Genomic DNA, 21166 nt, shown 5'->3' with positions numbered 1-21166 from the left:
TTCCCTTGGTCTCTTTCATGAGAAGGTAAGATCCATGAAGAGCACAATTCTGTCCTGTTCTTGACAGCATCCCCGGAGTCTTGACACCCAGTAGGGGCTCACTCAATAGCTGTTGAAGTGAGTGAGTGATGTTATAAGATAAGAGGGGTGGCCTGGGAGGTCTGCCCAATACTCTCCACCTCTAACATGACGATACTGCCACGTAAAGACATCACCACGAACCTACGGATTACCTGGGAATACCTCATGCGAATGGTGCCCTTACGACCATTGTAGATGTACACTGCTCCGGCGTTCTGATTTTCCAGAGGTGAGCCAACGATCACGTCATTAAAGCCATCCATGTTGATGTCAGAAAGAGCTGCAATCGCCGAACCAAACCGAGCATTTTCAACACCCTCGGGGCCGTCTAGAAATAGGTGTGAATTCAAAACGCCCTTGCAAAGGGGGTAGAAGGGACGGTTAAAAGGGGGGAGGATATAGCTTAAGTGGTAGGGTGCTTGCTTAGCATTCACAAGGTCCTGGGTTCAATTCCCAGTACCTCCTCTAAACAAATAAATAAATAAGTAAACCTAATTACCCCCCTCCCCCTCAAAAAAGGGACGGTTAAAGCAAACCATGCAACTTTCATAATTCAAATTCATGGCAAATGATGTTCAGACCAATCTGCAAACTGTTAAAAATAGATAGGATTTTAAACCTAGTATTCAAAGCTCTCTATGGTGAGAATTACATAAAAAAATTTTTTTGCAAATAAAGTCACAGGCTGTCTGCTCATAAACCAAGGTAGAAAGAGGCAATTCTCTTCACTGTGGCTGCACAACCTACATAAAAGTATCTATTTCTTTGTCTTGCTTTCCTCAATATTAGGGTCTTCACCTGTTTCCAAATTTTTTAATTTAAAAATTTTCTGGTAAAAATCTAATCTTTTATATGAAATTAAGGTGGAGACAAAATAAAATACAGTATCTTAATTTAGTCCTTTACTTAAAAACCATTGAATGGTAGTATTTATAACAGTATAGGAAGTGAAAAATGAGATTGTTAATATCCTATTATAAAAAACACTAAATAAATCTGCCAAAGAAAAGACCTTTTCTTGTGAAAGATACAGTTGTTGTTTTTTTCTTTCAGATTTTGAAATCAAGAATGGAAATATTTCATGACTTCACAAGAAAGCAATGCTCCTCAACCATGAAACCGGGTCAGTGTGGATTCTTTCTCCTCTGTAACAGTCTTACTGAAACCAGTCTGTTACTGAGGCAGGTGAAATACTGGAAGACCTCACCTTCAACAATTAATGATAAATCAGTTTCTGACAAGAAACTGGAGATTTCTTTAATTTTCAAACTAGTAGATATGCACTTCTCTTATTACTCAATTACACATTCTTTATAAGCTTTAAAATTGTTTTAATTGCTTCTGTTCGAGAGCTAATTTTTACATTAATTTAAATAAATAAGGTAGATAAAACATCATAGTAGCTAAATATAATATTTACCATGTGAATATCAGCTTCTCTTTTTCCATCCTTTTCTTATCCAGTCATCTCATTTTCTCCATCAACCTGTGCCTTTAATTTTGGTTTTTAGGTTTCACTGCATTCACTACCCTTATGTGTGTGGATTTAGAGTTCAGTCTACAAGTTGGAAAAACTGCTTTTCCATGTTAGAGTATGCTATGTTTTATGTATAAGAATAGGGATTTCCAAGAGTTGGATGTATACCTACATGTTACACTAAGCAATGGAATTTCCTGACAAACTAATGTAGAAAGCATTCAGGATTATATGGAGATTTTCAGAGTGCCTGGTAATCTGTCCTTAACACTGTAAAATGTTAACAAGATAGTTTTGCCCTTTTATCTCTTTATAGCAAAGAAGAGTAACTGAATGAGATGCTTGGGAAATACACAGATGTTTGTGTGTGTGCGTGTGTATGTATTTCAAAAAGTGATGTGCATTTATAACGACTTTATTTGTAAAGAGAACACATATTCAAGGACCTCTCACGGAAAACTGCCGTGCACTAAGCTCTTGGTTATGCTTTTCAATGTGATTTTTAAAACTATAACTTATTGGTGACATCTTCAAAATGATGAAATATAAACCATACTATATATGAAAATTATCATCCAATGATAATATGTTTTCTTTATTCTGCAAAAATGCAGATTAACTTTTATTTACCAATACTAGAGAAAAATCAAACTAAGTCAGTTTAATAATTTTTTTTTTTTTACCTCTGTGATGGTATACAGGTAGACTCTTCCCTCCTCTTTCTTTAGGTCATTCATGAACATTGGCGCACCTACCAAGAGCACATCTGTAATGGTGTCTTTATCCACATCGACGGAACACAGCACACTACCAAAATAGGAGCCAATCTGGAGTAATAAAGCATATCAACCTTAGGATTCCTATACTCCTAATATGACACTGAACTTTCATTTACTCATTCAACAGACAAAAATTGAGCATTTGCTGCCGGTAAGAGGGTAGGAACATAAAGATAGATAACATAGTCCTTTCTCTCTGGTTGTATTGCAATGTGACACTTGGCTCTTAGACCTTAGGGTGCAAAGAATCACTAAAAAAGCATCTTTAAAATACAGATTCCTGAGATCCAACTCCAGAGATCCTGCTGCAATGTCTAGGGGGCGGTCAAGAAAACAGTATTTTAAGCAAGCACTCCAGGTGTTTCTGATGCCGGTGCATAAAGGATCACATTTAGGAGAGAAATGCTTAGAAGGTTTGTGAGATGTTATAGACAAAGGCAGCAGGGGAAGAAGGAAGTGGAACAAATAATTGTGTTTCCTCAGTAAAATACAGATAGAGGCAAGTGCCAAATGCTGTATGATCAGAGTGCACAGGAGTCAGGAAGACTAGAAAGAGTAAGTATTATTTGAATTGCATCTTGAGAGACGGCAAGGAATTTTCTAGGTGGAGAGAAGGGGGACAGCACGAGTGATGTCAGTGTCTACGGCATCACCTGGGACAGGAGAGTAGTTCCCGGACGGACTGGGCTGGGAGGACTAGCTGGAGGTAAAATGAAATTGAACGTTCATCATTCCACTCCACCAAGGCTCAGGGCACGCCTGTGTGAATCCCTCCCGAGGGTTCGCACATGAGTAAGAAATGATTCCTTCCATTACGCTTTCATTGTTTTTCTCAAAAGCACCACTCTTTAAAATATTAAGAGAAAGGAAAAGTATGTGACCACAGCTGGTTTGTGGTCAAGGAAGTCAGAGACTGAGGCCTTCTTACTCCTGGAAAAGCCACAGAGACAGTGGATCAGACTTAATCCCAGAGAAGGGGAATCTGTGGATAGTCGGTTTCTCTGATTTAAGGAAGAAACATTTTTGTTGGTTGGTAGAGTTCAGTGATGCTCATTTCAAATATGTGCCAAGCCCACGGGTCAGAATTACTCAGCAAGGAAACAGGACCCCATCCGCTGATCTTTGCTCTAGTGGGCCATGACTGGGAGTTGTCACAGGCTCTGATAGCAAACTGTCACCCGTCAGAAGAAAGTGGCAGAGAACAGAGTCGCTTTACGTTTAGAAACGTCAGAGCCTCAGGACACCGTGGCTGGCCCAGGTGTGGGGGCTCAGTCTGCATGATGCCATCCTGCTCCCTACTTCTCATTACTGCTCCTCCATATCCTCGGCTCCTGGTCGGGGCTTACCTACAAGGCAGCGGTTAGGTGCCTGTCATTGTTGGGCTTTAAGGACAGCTCAACCCAAGAAAAGCCGTGACCTCTGAAAGGCAGTTAAACTCTCAACACCCTGTCAAAAGGTGATGGCAGCTCTCAGTATTGTGAAGATTTAAGGAATATTCAGGTAGAAGCGGATTGCAGAGCCAGCCATGGAGCAGGCACTCAATGAGTGCTAGTTTCCCTTTCTACTGACCTCCCTCCCCACCGGCTCCTGGTGTCCCTAAAAGCAGTTCCACCTATTCGGACGATGGAATTTACCTGGTCACCTCGGTGAGACTGAATAACTGTGACGTTGCCATTCTCATTAACACTGTACAGCACTATCAGGCCGGTATAATTTGCCCGAGGAGCACCAGCAACAAAGTGGACACTTTTCCTAGTAGAAATCGAAGCCACAGAGTAACCTAGGAGAGAAGGAATTAGAGAGTGGGTGCTATGGACTATCTAGGCCAGACAGGCTGGTGAAGTTAGTGGAGATGATCAGAGGTCCTTTTGGTTAGTGTGATGCACAGTTCTCGGTGCTCCGGAGTAAATCGCTGGGGGCACGTCTTCCTTTTTCTAAGATGAACTGCTTCCTTGATTGACAGCACTGCGCTGTGTAGGTGGAACCTCTCCCTATAAAGCTGGCCCTCGACTCGGGGTTGTCCTCATCAGCCACTCATGAATCTGACACCCAACAAATATTTTTTGAATGAATAACTAAATGAATTTAAAAGGTCATATTGCACAGTGGGAGGATCATAGGCATTGCAGTCAGACAGTCCCAGATTCAAATTCTGGATTTGCCACTTACTAAGTATTTTTTATCTTTAGGCAAGTTATTAACCTCTTTGGCTCTCAAAGGTAAAATGAGGATAACAACACTTTTTCTTCCTTCCAAAGAGTAGTTGGAAGGATTTAAATGTTGAGATTGTCATACTAAGTGAAGTAAGCCAGAAAGAGAAAGAAAAATGCCATATGATATCACTTATAGATGGAATCTAAAAAAAAAAAATGACACAAATGAACTTATTTAGAAAACAGAAACATACTCATAGACACAGAAAATGAACTTATGGTTACCAGGCAGGGGAAGCGGGGATGGAGGGATAAACTGGGAGTTTTGGATTTGCAGATACTAACTACCATATATAAAATAGATTAAAAAAAAACATCTACTGTATAGCAGAGGGAACTATATTCAATATCTTGTAATAGCCTCTAGTGAAAAAGAATATGAAAAGGAATATATATATGTATAACTGAATCATTATGCTGTACACCAGAAATTAACATATTATAAACTGACTATACTTAGGTTAAAAAAAAGTTACATACAAAGAATAGCCAGCTCAGTAACTGTCCCATAGTAGGTGCTCAAAATCAGTGGCTGCTTGTTATAGGAAGAAATGACTAAGAACTTGTAATTGATATAAGACACCCACTTACTACTCTGGCTTTTAGGAACTATTTCCATTTTAGAGAAACACAGTGATGTCAATGACAGAATAACAGCTGCTTGAAGAGCCAGGAGAGATTAACGAGTATAATATATAGCACTGCATTAAGCGGGTACGGGCTAAGACCTGACCGGCCAAGAGGCAACACCAGTACGTGTAATAAATCTAGTGATCAGAGGGCGGTAGATCGCTTGGCTGAACTGATCCTGAGACTCAACAAGAGGCTAGTTTAAAGGAAGGAACTTACATTTGCTGAGCCAAATGCTGCCAGGCCTTACCTAAATATGAACTGTGATTTCTGTCGTGCAGAATTTGGTCAAAGGCTTGCTTAGGGAAGATCAAATGCCCGTGAGGTGTCTGCTGGACAACCGTCCCACTCCAGTCGTAAGCTCCTACGGCACCCAGCATCAGAATATCCTAAAATAATGGGAAAGGGAAAAGCATTAAAACAAATCACCTTTAAAGCATAAGAGTGTAAGGTGGGCAAAACATTAAATTAATGGTCTAGATTTAAAGAAAAATAAAACTAAGCATGATGAAGTAAAATGTATATGAATTGTCAAAACAAACAAAAAAGAGACAGCAGACCAAAAATGGAATCACTTGTGCTACGATGACATCACCAGACCCAGATCTACTACCTAACCTAGTTCCAGTTTCAGCTTCTCCCAGGAGTGCCCTCTTAACTGGTCAGTCTGGAATTTCCTGGTCAGCACTAGTGAGGTAATCCGCCTAAGAGACACCTTTTGTCCCCCACGGGAAGGTGACCTTGCCTGAAACAATCCATCCTTTCCCGCTCTGCCTATAAAAGCCTTCTATTTTCTCTTGGCTAGATGGAATACGGTCCAATTCATGAATCGCTGAATAGAACCAATTAGACCTTCAAATTCATTTGGCTGAATTTTGTCTTTTAAACAGATTGTACGTTGACATATCTCTGAATTGTTTTGATATATTTTGTTCTGGAAAAAAAAGCCTTCCCACAGGCTATGTCACCTTGGGCTTCGTTTGGTATGACACATTTTAAAGATGACTCTGTACTACACATAGCTATCTTTGAATTTCCAGGCAAAGGCACACGTTTGCAAATGCTGAACAGTTGTGAGCCATTAGAAAGGAATCAGAAGGGAGGGAGCCTCCAGCCTCACATATTCCTAAGAAGGGCTCTGGATATGAAGCCCGCTTGAGAGACAGGAAAGCTGCTGCCAGAGGACGAGAGGTGGGCACTGCTACCCCAGACTGGTCAGGGTGACTCTCTTCTGACCTGGCCTATTTTCAACTTCCTCCCTCTTTCTTCTTGATTCCTTCTCGAATGTTCCTCCATCATCTCTACCCTACCCATCTATTTGAAAATGGCACAGCTACAAAAGGCACCTATGGCTGTGACAATCACTGGTCAGCACCAGTGGGAACAGCAAAATCGGACAGGCCACCCTGGTTTGACTCAAAACCCAACCTGAATATTCAAAGCTATAAATCATCACAGAAGGCAGAGTTGGTCACGATGGGACTTATTATTTTTAAGTTTTTGATCTTAGATCTTAGAAAACACCCAAGATTACGATATTGGATTGAAAAATACAAAGTCATTTAAAAAATATAGCAAATAGGGACACGATGGGCCCCATTTTGAGGATAAGAGACCATGAAATTTTGTGAATGATAATTCTGGGACTCTGAATCTGCATGCAGGAACAGGCTTCAAGGAGAATACAAAAACTTCAAGAAATTCTGTGAAACATTCTCTGGGCGGGGTTCATTTACATTTTTTTCTGTGAGAAAGACCCGTAACTTTTATGAGCATCTCTACCCACTGGAGATCCAGAAAACATCAGCACCTTTCATTCTAGAGAGAAAATAAGCTGATCCGGGTCCTTTATCCTGCCAGTCACATCTTCTGAGCTCATATTGTCCCCTAAGTATTTCCCAGTGTCACCGATCTCTCTGCCTCTTTTCCCCTCACATCCTGAGCAGAATGAGAATCAGAGGCCTGAGAGATGGATGTTTCTGAGAAAGAACACATTTCCCTGAGCTAAGAAGACTTCCCATCTCGCATTTTCCCCTAACGCTTCACTTCTTCAACTACTTTTTCTGTCTCTTCTCTTGGAAAAGAGATACTCCAGCAAATCAGAATTTAACAATGACAGTGATGACAACATTTTGTGTTTTTAACAAGCTTTCCCAGTAGTTCATTGATTTAAAGAAAATTCCTGCAGTGATAATACCTTGAATTAACATAGTGCCTGTTCCTTGGAGCAAAGGCTTTCTTGTATATTATCATTTTTTTTCCATAAAAATTCCCTGTGAAATAGGGGAGGGAAGGCATTATTAACCTGTTTTTTTCAGATGGTAAATCAGCAGCACAAAGAAACCAAATGGCTGTGACTAGGAATGAGAACTCTTGATCACTAGATGGCTGTTTTTCCCATTTTACACAAGGCTACTGCACCCAGAAGCGCTAAGCAAATGACCGCACGGCTGGAAGCGACCTGAATACACACATTTTGAGGAGAGTAATCTGCGCTGAATCCCACTTGTGACATCTCCATCTGGAAGTTGTCTCCGCCTTGGACGGTACCTGGGGAACAGCAGTTTCAAAAATGATATCACTGTTATTAATTTTATTTACTTATTTATTTTTATTTTTAAAATTTTGGGGGAGAGGTAATTAAGTTTGTTTGTTTATTAGTGGAGGTGTTAGGTAGTTAGATAAGTGGCGGCAGTGGGCAGATAGGAGGAGGAGAGGGAGGATATGGTCCGGAAGATGGTGTTATGCCCGCCTCCAGCATAAAGAGACTTTACTTCTAAACAAGTACCAGCAAAAAAAAAAAAAAAAGAAAAGAAAAGAAAAGAAAAGAAAAAAAAAAACTGGTTAAGACCCAACAGCCACGACCTCGCAGTAGCAGAAAAGACCTAACCAGACATGACCAACGTTCACTGTATTATAATTAACATTGAGGTTTAGCCCCACCCCCACCCCAAGGGTTTTTCTGTGTACACCATGGGTAAGGACATGCGCAAAGGGCCCAAACATGACTCAGCATTCCAGGGACACGAGCCATCAATCAAGAGATCTCCTCCAAGTGAGGGTATAAGAGAAAGGGGAGATAAAAAACAACTGCTTTTTCCTCCCTTGGATCAGCACGCCTCCATTTCTTGGGGGCATACTTTTCCTTTCGTCTTAAATAAATTTTGTAAAATCTTTCCCTACACAACGCACTGTCTCCCAACTGCAAACTTGTCTTTTGGGTATGATAAGAACCGGGGTCTTTACCTTTTGCGGTAACAGAGGTACTAGGGATTGAACCCAGGACTTCATGCATAGTAGGCATGCGCTCTACCACTGAGCTGTACTCTCCCTATTATTAATTTTAAATCAAAATTTCAAACATATGTGTGGACACACATACACACACACACACACACACACAAACTCACACAGTGTTCAGATGTCCACTCAGAAATGTAGAGCTACCAGATTCTGGGAGGGAGGAATCTCTGAGGAAGTATTCAAACAGATCTAGAAATCCACAATACTTTTAAGGTAGTGTTTGAAGCTGGCATTAATCTTGATTATGCATTAGTGTACTTATTGGCATGCTCATGAAATTCCTGATATCAAAGAACATTCAACACAGAGGGTGAGGTAAGATGAAAGTGATTGTCTTTTTTTTTTTTTACTAGTTAAGAACCTAGCTGACTTTATTGCTTTTAAATATTGGTACTAAAAAATGCACACATATCTCAGATACAGTTGGAGGAGCCAGGCAATTGATCTGTGGTGAAGACCATGCTGAGAGATATTTGGATTAGGCTTCAGGAACCAGGATTCACAACTGAGTAGGAATTTTCCCAGTTGAAAAGTCTGTCCAAGTTCTACATATGGGCTTGCCTCAGACACTAGCACTGTAAGACTCAATTAGAACTCATTTTCCATACTGTGCAGCCAAAATGGCTTCATTTCACTCATCTTTGCAAAAAGGAAGTTAAATTTCTGGACTGCCACATTAATGTGGAGAAGACAAACTATACTGTACAACATAGTCACTTATTTAGAAGATGTAATGATTTATACAATTTTTAATAAAGTAGAGCATTGCTCCCTCAAAATTCATAATAGCAGCTATCACTCAAAATCATTTCTAGTTAGCTTCTAGATTGCACTGTGATCATTCATATTCATTCAGGCTGCCACAAAGAAGCAAAATTATTACCACAGATAGTCAAATAATTTTGTATTATCTCAGGACACAGATTCTGATGATGATTCAGACAACTTAGACATACCCTGGGTGTTTAAGTGGCAATAAAATTTTTTGGATAGACCCTTCCAGTGGATAATCAGAAGATGAAGACTTGACTATAGGAATTAATATTTAATTTATGCAACCCCCTTGGATCCAGCTTCTGAAGCCAGACCTGACGCACAGTCGCTGCTGAATAAAATACGCTGTTTATTGCTGAGGGTTACTTTTTACCAACTGGGAATTGTTTTCCAGTCCTCCTTACAGTGAGCTCTCCAACACATGCTATTTCTATACTGGCTAGACCTTCCAAGGTCATTAAGTAAAGAACTGTAGATCTTATTTTCACTGCATTTTTCTAATTTTAGAAGTGCACATTTGTTGCAAACAGATTCAAGAATTTCAGAAATTATGTAATCGTGTAAAAAGGTAGAACTTTTTATGATTATAAGAAATATTCACACAGTGTAGAAAGGTAAAATTATTTATGATTATAACAGATATTACTAAATTTCTGCCTCAAAAGGTTCTACAATTTATAATGTTATCAACAGTATATGAGCTTCTTTGCTTGCCCATAATTTCTCCAAGATTAAACATTTCTAATCTTTGTTATCTTTTAGGTACAAAGTAACACTGATTTAATTTATATTTTAAAATAATTACTAAAATTGGGAATATTGTCTTATGTTTATTGGCCATTTATATTTTACCTTTTATAAACTACTTATTCATCATTCTTTGTCTATCTATAGGAGTTCTCTCTATACAAGGCATATAAGTTACATTAATAGAGCAAGTATGTGGTGAAAAAGAATCCTTGAAGAAAGGTTTTGAAAGAAAATTCTGGAAAGAAGTTCTTTTACCTTCAATGCTGAAAATCTGTTCTCCTAATGTCCCAGCCTTTTCTAGTAGAGCTGCTTCATCAGAGACATTGAAAAAATATCTTTCTGTTGGAATACTGGCAATTGCTTTAATTTCTTTTATTAAATTTTTAGTATCAAGGGCATTTCTGTTTAAGTAACCAAGAACCTTGGAAACAGAAGAAGAGGAGAAAAAACCATTAGTGCGGTGCCTCAATTTTCCCATCAGCACTTTCTAGCTATTTCTGAACACAATAGACCTTCTGGAGAAGTACATCATAATTTACTGGGACTGAAAATCAGCAAGAAGCAGATTAAGAATATTCTTTTATATTAAGTTATGAATGGCCAATAAGAAAGTGCAGTCTTGGGAAGTGATGTTATAAAGGAACATTTATCCATCAACTGAAAGACAAGTAAAAGGAAAAGCCACTTACTGCTATGCCAAACCTCAGTATGTTGTCATTGTTACATTGATCAATCACAGCTTTCAACATTGAACCATCATGGGATTCACCATCAGTCACAACCACCATCACTTTGGTAGCACCTGGTCGTCCACCAGCAGCTGCTGAATACGCGGAATCTCTGTGGTAGATAAAATTAAAGACTCACCACCAAAAGATAAAGTTATGAGGACCTCTGGTTCAAAATATAAATATGAAACTAAATTCTTTAAGCATAACCTATTGTGATTTAGAATTGCTCTTTCTATCAGTTCTGGTGACTTTTTAGCTACATTCTATTCATAGCTTATAGAGAAACATGAAAATATAAACATTGCTTGGCATTAAAAATAACTTCCATGATTTCCATGATATGTGTGTATGTATTTATATCAGGAAACCTTAGAATTATCTTCCGCTAAGAAAATTAAACTTACTACTACTAATCAACAGAACAAAGATATTCATTCCTGTCATAAATTTCACTATTGGACGTTCATTATTTTTTCAATAGTAAATTGTTTCTTTTTTTAAGTAATAAAGACACATAGTAAAAGAAATCCAAAGCATTTGGAAAGGCATGAAACAAAAATTTCACACCAAGCCACTATTCCAAAGGTAATCACTATTATTAGTTTATGTTTCCTTCTAGAAAATGATTCATCTAGAGATACATATGCAAAAGTTACTACTTAAACTTCTTATACAAATAGAGGGCATGTGCTATATAGCTGTTTTTCATTTTGATGGAGATCTTTCCATATAAGCCCATATAGAGCTCTCCTTTCACTAATGGCTGTGTGATTTTATTTGGAGGAAACATAGTTTATTTAACCAATTCCCCCATTATTATGAATTTAGGCCATTTTGAATTTTACAAATAATGCTGTAATGAATACCCTTGTGTATATATCTTGGCATAATTTTTCTTTTTTTTTAAAATTTTTTATTGAAGTATAGTTGATTTACAATGTGTTAGTTTCATGTGTACGGCAAAGTGACTCAGTTATACAGAGATTATATATATATGTCTGTGTGTGTATATATATATAGATATACACACACACACACACACACATATCTGTTCTTTTTCAGGTTCTTTTCTTTTTTAGGTTATTGTAAGATACTGAATATAGTTCCTTGTGCTATACAGTCAGTCCTCATTAGTTATCTATTTTATAATAGTATTGTGTACATGTTAATCCCAAACTCCTAATTTATCCCTCCCCATTACCCTTTCCTCTTGGTAACCATAAGTTTGTTTTCTATGTCCAGAAGTCTGTTCTTGCTTTGTAAATAAGTTCATTTGTATCATTTTTTTAGATTCTACATACAAGCGATATCTTCTGATAGTTGTCTTTTTCTGTCTGATTTATTTTTCTTAGTATGATAATCTCTAGGTCTATCCATATTGCTGAAAATGGCATTATTTCATTCTTTTTTATGGCTGAGTAGCTAGCATTCCTTTGTGTGTGTGTGTGTGTGTGTGTGTGTATGTATGTATATACACACATACAAGATATATGTATCTTCTTTATCCAGTCATCTGTTGATGGACTTTTAGGTTGCTTCCATGTCTTGGCTATTGTAAATAGTGCTGCCATGAATACTGGGGTGCATGTATCTTCCCTAATTAGAGTTTTCTTTGGATATATTTGACATACTTTTTCAAATGTATCAGGATACAATCTTAGCAGTTAAATTACTTGGACAAAGGATTTACACATTTCAAATTTTGATAAATAATACTAAATTGCCCTTCAAAAATTCCACCAATTTATATTGCCATCAGTGTACAAAAATGGTTCTCCACCAACTTGCCTTAGTAATGAGGATTATTAACTTTTTAATGTGGGACACTCTTACATGTGAGAAATAATATATAATTGTTTTAATGTGCATTTTTTCATTTTGAGGTATAATGAGCATTTGTATATATTCATTAGCCATTTATATTTCTTTCTTAATGAACTCTTGATTTTTCCTTATCTTTGCCCATTTTTCTGTGTTTTTCATCATATTCCTGACCAGTAAGATTTCTGATAATAAAGAAAATTACCCTTTGTCAAATATATTGTAAACAATTTTGTCAGTTCTTTAATCATTTTTAAAATTTTAGTGATATTAATTCTGGACAGAAATTTTATGTTTTGATATAATCAAATCCACTAATTTTTCTGTGTGTCTTTCATATTTGACATGGTATTTTAAAAGGACCTCTTATCTCTAAGACTTATTTCTTTAATCCCCCAAGTTTTCTCATAATCCTTTAACAGTTCCATTTCCTTAGATTTCAAGTTTTGGTCAAGTTGAAATTTATTTTGATTCTAGCAGTGAGGCAAGGATTCAGCTTTTTTCTGTTTCTAGATTGTTAGCCAGTTGTTCAACGACATTTTTCTGTCTATTGGATTCTCTGGTTACACATTCTTTCTGGTATCATCATATAGGTTCCACCTACATGATGACAACTTAGTCAACATCTGTTTCCATTCAGCCTTCCCATCTTCAAATTTATATATTCAATGCACTGAATATTTTCACCCGAATACATAAGGAACACTTAAAAAACATTATTTTATTTCCTAAAGATTTTCAGTATTCTACATAACACAATACGAAATATAGAAAAATATTTCTTATTTCACAGCCAGACAAGTTTGAACTACAGTACTCACATCAAATTTTTGAGTGAATTATACTCTTTACAACATACAGTAGAACTCACGCGTGATTATAAGCTTGCTGAGGGTAGAAACTGGACCTCATTTAGTTTTGATTATCTGCAGGGCTTGGAAAATAGATTGTAACTGTAGGCACTCAATGAAATAAGATCAATAGAAATGGCAATATTTACTGAAAGAGTATTGGAAATCTATTTGATGTAAAGAAACAGACCAAGAAGAACAAGAAAGGGAAATGGAGGAGGAGGAGCGTGGGGAAGGAAGGAGGAGAAAAAGTGAAGGAAATAGCAGTAATTCAATTCTGGAAGGTGTGACTAAGAAGTTAGGTGATTCTCCTAAGAATGGAATGATTCCTATTAGCTTGGGAAACAGTGGTAAGAGATATGATGGGGAGAAAACCAAAGTTTTGAAAAAATCATGAAAGCCATTCAAGTCCTGTTTTATCAGAAAGTGGCCAATCTCCTTGAGAAGGAAGTTCCTGAGAAGGTCCTCAGGCTCTTTCCAGGGAAAAAAGGCCACACCCACATTCCCTGCTAAAAATACAGGCCCTCTGCCATCTCTGACTCCTAGGAGGCCACTTTCTAAGTCAACTTAGTCTTCCCCTGAGTCTATTTTAGTGGACCAGGAAGGGTACTTTGCCTAATGGCAATTGGCCAACAGCCTATGAGATAGCTTGACCCCAAAGAACATCTTAATAAGGACAAAAAAGATTAACCAAACCAATCATATCTTTTCTTGTAGGGAATCTACTTTTGAGACACAGAAGGAGAGTCACCAGTTGATAGAAGCAGCAACTAGAATATAAACTGTCTTTAAAAAAAGAAAAGGGGTGGCGGGCCAGATATAATAGGAAATTCAGAAATAGAAATGACAGGATGTGGTGATTGACCAGATATGTGATCTAAGGAGGAACAGAAAAGGAAACCACCAAGTTTTTAGTCAGAATGACTGGGAAAAAAGGAAGACAAATGAATCAAAATGGCAAAGTCATGAGGAAGGGTAGGGAAAAGAATAAGTCAAGTTTAGGATGTACTGAATTTGATAAGTGAGCCAACATTCCAAATAAAGATATTCAGAGTCAGCTGGATGACTGTGTGAATCTGGGAGAGAGTCCAGGGCTGACAACACAGCAGCGGGGTGACCCACGCAGGGCTGATGCTTGTGCATCCATGAGAGTGGATACAAGGCCTAAGAGAAAAGGCTATTAAAAAAGAGGGTTGTTTAGTGAAGAAGTAGAAAAGGCCAGTGAAGAGGAAAAATTGTTGACAAAAATTTGACAGGTTTTCTAGAAGTTTCTGGTGTCATGGCAACTGGGGTAGAAATAGCAATGTGTGCTCATTCTTGTCCAACATTCAGGGAAGCTAAAGAGGACGAGGCTTGAGGCGGGACCAGTGGGTCACTGGAGGAGTAAGAGGACCATGTTTACTTGGCAACAGAGCCATTATGTTTCAGGAAATGGAGGGAGAGAGTACAGACTCTTCTTTCAAGGAATTACGGTAGTGGAAGGAAGGAATGCACAGCTGGATGAAAAAGCGCAGGAAGTAGGTTCAAAGGAAGGTGAACTCACTGTTCTCATTTTTTAACAGTAGGGGAGTGTTTAGCATTTTTGTAAAGATATCTGATTAAAACTTGAGTGAAGATGAAGGTCAGCAGTGCTGAGAAAATAGGGAAACTGAGCTAAGCATTAGGAGAATATTCCATAGTTGTGAAAGTCACACTGCCCCAGACTGTAATAAGTATAATTAGCTCTTCAATTCAACTCAAGGTCATTAACACTTCAGATACTATGGCCCTTCTTAATTTGTATGAAGTGCGCCATTAGCTCAAGTCATCCATGGCCTTCAAAAATATTAGCAATGAATTGCAGATGGCTCCATCTCCTACTTAACCTAAGGTCTCTCAATTTCATTTTATTTACTTCATAGAAAATCTTTAAAAAATTGTGTAATAGCCTATAAAAATCCTAGAAAGCAAAGATTTAACAATTTAAATCTCAAAGTGTTCAAGTTACAGAATGTTTTAGACTTTTCTTCTTTATTAGTTCTGACTGAAGTGTGCATACCATGTATCTATTCTCCTTTGTCTTTCTTTTTTCTCACTTACAAGCACTTCTACTTTATCAAAATGCTGGCCTCTCAGTGCCATAACTTACCTTGCGTATTGAATTGCTTTGAATGTATTTGTGAGGTCTCCGCCATACTGGGACGTCTGGGACGTTGCTCTAATCATTTCCGCTTTGGTTTTAAAAGTATTCAGATTAAACACAACTCTTGGATTATTGGCATATTGAATTAACCCCACCTTCAAGAGAAGAGATTATTACAGGGTTGTCATTAAGTTAGAAACCATTTCTGTTTAACCAATATAATGAAAATCAAAAGTGCATTGAGACATGGACTGATAGATGAAGGGAGTCATTTCCAACTTTTTTCTTAAGAATAGCTATTTTCTTCCAGTGGAATGACTTCTTTGTCAGAGGCCATCAGTGCACAGCAGCCGCTCTTATTGATAAGCAAGATAATGGGGCTATCGTGTACCATTTGTCATTCAAGAGTGATAGTCACAGATTTTTAAGCACTGCTGTAAGGCTGAATATTAGAATCAAGATCATAGCAGGAAGAGTCAAATGATATAAATAAATGTTCTAGTTACTAATTGATATAAAGATGTTAGTAAGCAATCATAGAAGATAACATCTCACCAATTGATGATAATTATATAATAAACAGAGAACTATAGCTGAATACAAGAAAAGCTGATATGCTAATCAACACAGTCAGTTTGGATGATTTCCTCTAATCTAGTGTGCTAGATTTCCTCTCGTCATAGACTTTAGGAAGAAAGCTCCTATATGTGCATTCGGGGCAGAAAATTTCTGGCCTTCAAGGAAAATGCCATTAGAAAGTCTTATGTGAGAAACCTGAGAGGCAGACCAACTTCTGAATAAGATGGTCAGGCACACACCCTAATCCTTTAGATCAAGGTGGTCAAACACATTTGTTAATGTCCTGGTTCTCAGCACTGAGATCACCCTCCGTGCCTAGGATTTGGAGCTTCTAGAAAAAGAAGTGGTAATAAAGGGCTAGTGGTAAAAGGATCTCTAAAATAGAGGTCAGTATGTAAGGTGGAAAGGGCAAGGCCTGGATTTCTGAGTTCAACCAGCTACTTTTGCTAGGAAGGCAGTTAATGAGGCACTGGGAAAACGGCAAAAAAATATGATACTGGTGAACCCCTCATTTTAGGATAGGATGTAAGACCTGAGAGAGAGGAAAGGATCAAAAATAATTCAAAGGATTTCAAAGTCTAGGATGAGAGGAAGATGGTGGTGACCTCCTGACACAGCTCCAGGACTTCTGTGTGAGGAAGATGAAGTTGTGGAAGAAATTTTTTTTAAATGTGGTGTATTAGGACTCACAGAAAGGTCACATTCAGATCATAAGAAAGGATACTGAGTAAAACCACCTCCAGAAATGAAGAAGATGCATTGGGTTTGGGAGATAGATGAGAAAGGCTGGTAATATAAGAAGTCACTTTATGGAGGTAATCCATTCAGAGACAGAGAAAATAAGCAGATACACATGAAAACTCGTATGAAGGGCCCTACCAGTGATGCTCTCCAGAAAGCAGTGCTGTACCCAATCTTATTTAACAGAATTTTCTGGTTAAAACCCACAGTGAAACCTCTAAAGTTTTGGCAGACATGAATGTCCTCTTGGTATTAAAAAGCAATGTTAATGGGTAAAACATGTAACAGTATTTTATAATACTGTATAAGGAAGAAGAAAAGCAAATTTCAATACAGATAACTGCAAAGCTTTCAGGGAAAAGTGTTTCAACAATTGTTGGACCCTGGAGCATCAGATGCAACCCAAGAACTGGGGACTTTGTAAATGGTTCCCGTGCATATTGGTTTAATGTGCTGCTATAGCTGGAATGACCCAGGAAATGGCAGCTCCAACAAGAAAGACCAAAAACAAAACAAAACAAAACCCAAAACTTTAAAAATGCTATTCAGTTTTATAAAAGCATGACATTTCTGCTCCTGAGTTTTGGTTGCCTACCCCAGGAAGAGAGAAAACCAAATTAAAGGCCCCTTAAAACACAGAGAGCTATACAACATTATTGAAAAGACTTGTCCTGTGTAAAAAATGGAAGGCTAGACTAGAATGTGATAAAAGACTATAAAATACTAAATGGGAGAACTATGCTATGTATGAACTTATTTATAAAAACACCAGAATTCAAAGATAATTGTTTCACCAGTAAGGAGTAAATGAAAAAAATTCATTATTAGTCTGAATGTGTGTGAAAAAATACATATTGGATTTTAAAATGTATTGCTAAGTTCATGGATTAGAGGAGGAAAAAGTAAGCAACTAAAGAGGATTAAAATGCTGTATCACGTATCTGAGGCCTGTGTCTGAAACAGGAATCCAAGCTTCGACACCAGCCCTGGGCAAAGGCGTAGATAAGAGTAAATCAAAGCAGTGCAAGTTTCAATTAACTTTCAACATTACCATTAAACACATTTAATATGGGAATGGGACAAAGGCAAAGGTTAAGACCTCATACCTAATAATGTTTTCTCAGAAAGAAAGTCATGGGTTCGTCTCTGTATGTCCATACCTGTGTCTTTGTGGGGCCTATATCCAGGCCTTGTACAAATTTTTCCAAAAAATTCTTTACTGCATCCCAGGGATAAATACTGTTTGATTCATCACATACAACCACAACATCTATGAAGGAAGGGCAGGCTACACAGGAGAAGATGAAAGAAACACATTTCCATTGGTAAGGCAAAATCACATCCACATAAAAATGAGACAAAGTAAGACAGGATGGCACCAGTTGATATAACTTTCCCGCTCCTTTAATGTAAGGCATTGCTCAGACCCTCTGCACATTCATGACTTACTCTGAATTGCAGGTGAAAAGCTGGTCAGGAGCTTAAAATCGGGACTGACGTCGGAACAAAGCCCAGTTGTGTAATACTGACTTCCACACTGCTGTGCCCACAGGGGACCACAGGTCTTAAAAGAAATGACAAAACACATGAAAAACCTTAACCCTCCACCTCGTGAAACTCTGAAATCATTTCCATTCTTTCAAAAGACACCCGGAATCAGACACTGGGAATCATCAACTCTTGAGCCTAACAAGTCAACAGTGCCTTTGAGTGAAAGTGCCCTGGAACAGAGGGGAGGGAGGAGTGCGCAGATGTGCTGTGCCCCAGGCAGGTGGCTCAGGACAGGGGCACTGGGGCTGCCAGCGGAGGGAGGAGCCCATCAGGTCACCCACCAAGCTGGAGAACAGGGGTGCTTTCCAGAGAACATCCAGGAGAAAAAAGCGTGCAAAGTTCATTTTTTGTCTCTTGGTTACCTGAGTCCCAGGTGCTTCCTCTATAAAATGAGGATAATCAGACCTCCTAACGTAAGGTTGTTGTGAAGATGAAATGAGTCTATAGATAGAAAATACTCAGAACAGTGCTGGGCAAATGGCAAGTGGTGATCACTGTCAGCCAGCATTATTATCATTGTTAGTTCTCGGTCTCTAGGTCTCCTCTGGTCCCTTCCATTTATCCTGAATTTAGCAGAAACCATAAACCCTCAAGGGCCAGGCAGGAAACCTGGGAGACAGCTCGGGGCAGGAGGAGAACCACAGTCAATGAGGAGCTGGTGCCTCATGGGCAGGGCGGGCCACTGCAGCTCCTGCCCGCCGGCTAGGGTGAAACAGGCCCCGTGTTGCCAGATCTCCCAAATTCTCAAGGAGAATCAAACGGAAAATTTTGTGTGAAAATTTATAGTTGAAAAAACCTGAAATACTCTACGTGCTAAACAAACACAAAGAAGGTTCATGAACTGCCACTCTTTAATTTTGCAGTTACCAAAATATCTCTTTGAGGACTTCAGAACTGTCTATTCTCACTCCCTAGAACCTTCAGTCATCCAAGTTGGCACCTGCCTTCTTGCACACATAATCCTCCAGTTAATCCTGTCTCCGTTAACCCAGTCCCCCATTACCCCCTTTCAGCAGCCCTTGAATGCCGAGAGCTCCTGATGAAATCATGATGAAACCATGTGGGGAATATTAGATTAAATAATATTTAAATCATTAGATGTAAAAGGAGAAAAAAATGGGAGAGACAAGTTAAGTCATGGTCTCAAAAAAAATCTACAAAGTTTAACCTTATATAAAGCTATGGATCAATTATTAAAACTTAACCAAGAAGTGTGGACTTGCAGAAAGTGATTGGAAGAATAAAAGGGAATTTATCTGACCCAGTTTAATTGTTGGTCGCTCAAAGGAGAGGCAGCTGTGGTCATTTCATGCTCAATGAACAAAGCATAGTTTTTTCCCTTATAAAACTGGTTCATTTTGCCAATTAGGGGAAATTCATGATTGATGCCTTGGGTTAGTTTGCCAAATAACAGATACCAATTACTGATTCCTATACCCCCATCCCAAAGTTGGTTTTTGTTAATCATCTTGAAAAATAACAACACATGAAATATTCAAAAATATTTTTTTTTCCTTTTAAAAGCAATGGAAAACAGCATCAAGGAGTTGAAATTAGAATATGCCAACTGTCAATGCCAGAATAACATTCCTGCTTTAAGCCCAGAACTGAAGACTTTAAAAAAAAAAAAAAGAGTGATGATTGTCAGTCTTTTCCACAGAATTCTTAAGAGTATCTTAAGATTTTGACCTTTTAGGTATGGAAAGGAAACTTTGGCTTTTTTCTTTTTCCTTTCTTCTTTTCTCTCTCTCTCCTTCCCTTCCTTCTTTCTTTAACTTGCTACCTTGACTGTTAAATTAATCTCCCAAATTATCTTGCAATTTTATTTTTTAAGTAAAATTTATAAAATATTACATTTTATATAAAAGTATATAAAGTTACATATTAAAATTTGAAGTTACAGATTAAAAATTTTGAAACATATTCTGTAATCCCTATATCTCAGTATGTTTTTCTTTCTTAATTTATTCAACTTTAAAAACAAACAAATAAAAGACAAAAGCAGTCTTATGACAGACTTTGGAAGATCATAAACCTGGAAGGTTCATTGTAATATTCATTTATGCATTGATCTAACACATATTACAAGCGATACCTAATTTACCAAGGTACCAAAGTCTGTCTAATGTCTATCAGTAAAAATAGAATGACACTGTTCAGACTTGATTATATTTTAGAGTAATCCAGTTATACACATAGGCTTTTAAGTTAGCATATTGATGGTATAGATAGAATTAATATAAAGTTAAATTAAGCTAAGAGTATTTTAACAGGGCTGATCTACTAAATTATATCTATATGAGCTGGTAGAAATGTCAAATGAGATTGGGTTTTTATTTGTCTTTAAACTTTTTTTTTTTGGTGTGTGATGGTTTTCATTTTTTGTACATAGTCACATCTTTTCAACAATTTTTTACATTGTTTTTTCTGTTAGTTCCAAGTTCAGAAATTCTTACTTCTTTCAAGAAACTTCTATTTTCTTCTAGCTTTTTATATTAACTCTTTGATTCACTTGAAAGTATATTTGGAAAGTATAGCTGGATATGCAATTAATTGTTCCCAGATCACTCAAATATGGCATCTTTTTACTGACTTGTGGTGACTTTTCACAGCATTCTAAAAAGTAAATGAGAGTAAACACTGACATGAAACAAGATGAGACCATACCCAGCCTTAAATATCAGATTAGCCAACGGTCATAGGAAATGATTAAAAACAAAAGTACTTTGTAGCTATGAAACCGAGTTTCTGAATTAGCAATAC

At 37.7% G+C, this 21166-nt stretch overlaps 1 protein-coding gene and 1 long non-coding RNA gene across 3 annotated transcripts in view; one reads left to right on the top strand and one right to left on the bottom strand.

The window, feature by feature from the left end:
- ITGA2 (integrin subunit alpha 2) overlaps nucleotides 1-21166 on the bottom strand; it is a 95440-nt gene that overhangs the window by 32278 nt on the left and 41996 nt on the right. For both annotated transcript variants that reach the window (XM_010974368.3, XM_064480567.1), the window contains exons 5-14: nucleotides 18302-18416; nucleotides 18013-18140; nucleotides 15539-15687; nucleotides 10697-10847; nucleotides 10263-10428; nucleotides 7654-7730; nucleotides 5431-5569; nucleotides 3972-4117; nucleotides 2242-2385; nucleotides 234-437 (exon numbers count right to left, since the gene is read on the bottom strand). In XM_010974368.3, coding sequence (XP_010972670.2) covers nucleotides 234-437; nucleotides 2242-2385; nucleotides 3972-4117; nucleotides 5431-5569; nucleotides 7654-7730; nucleotides 10263-10428; nucleotides 10697-10847; nucleotides 15539-15687; nucleotides 18013-18140; nucleotides 18302-18416 — 1419 coding nt within the window. The remainder of the gene's footprint in view (nucleotides 1-233; nucleotides 438-2241; nucleotides 2386-3971; nucleotides 4118-5430; nucleotides 5570-7653; nucleotides 7731-10262; nucleotides 10429-10696; nucleotides 10848-15538; nucleotides 15688-18012; nucleotides 18141-18301; nucleotides 18417-21166) is intronic.
- On the top strand, nucleotides 2466-7573 carry LOC135319564 (uncharacterized). The gene is made up of 3 exons (XR_010378272.1): nucleotides 2466-2488; nucleotides 6221-6371; nucleotides 7499-7573. It is a non-coding gene; the product is annotated as an uncharacterized LOC135319564 (long non-coding RNA).

This window comes from Camelus dromedarius, chromosome 3, assembly GCF_036321535.1.
Source record: "Camelus dromedarius isolate mCamDro1 chromosome 3, mCamDro1.pat, whole genome shotgun sequence".
In the NCBI taxonomy this organism is placed as follows: Eukaryota; Metazoa; Chordata; class Mammalia; order Artiodactyla; family Camelidae; genus Camelus; species Camelus dromedarius.
The sequence above is the reverse complement of the archived record's forward strand: the minus strand, read 5'-3'. Positions and strand labels throughout refer to the sequence as shown.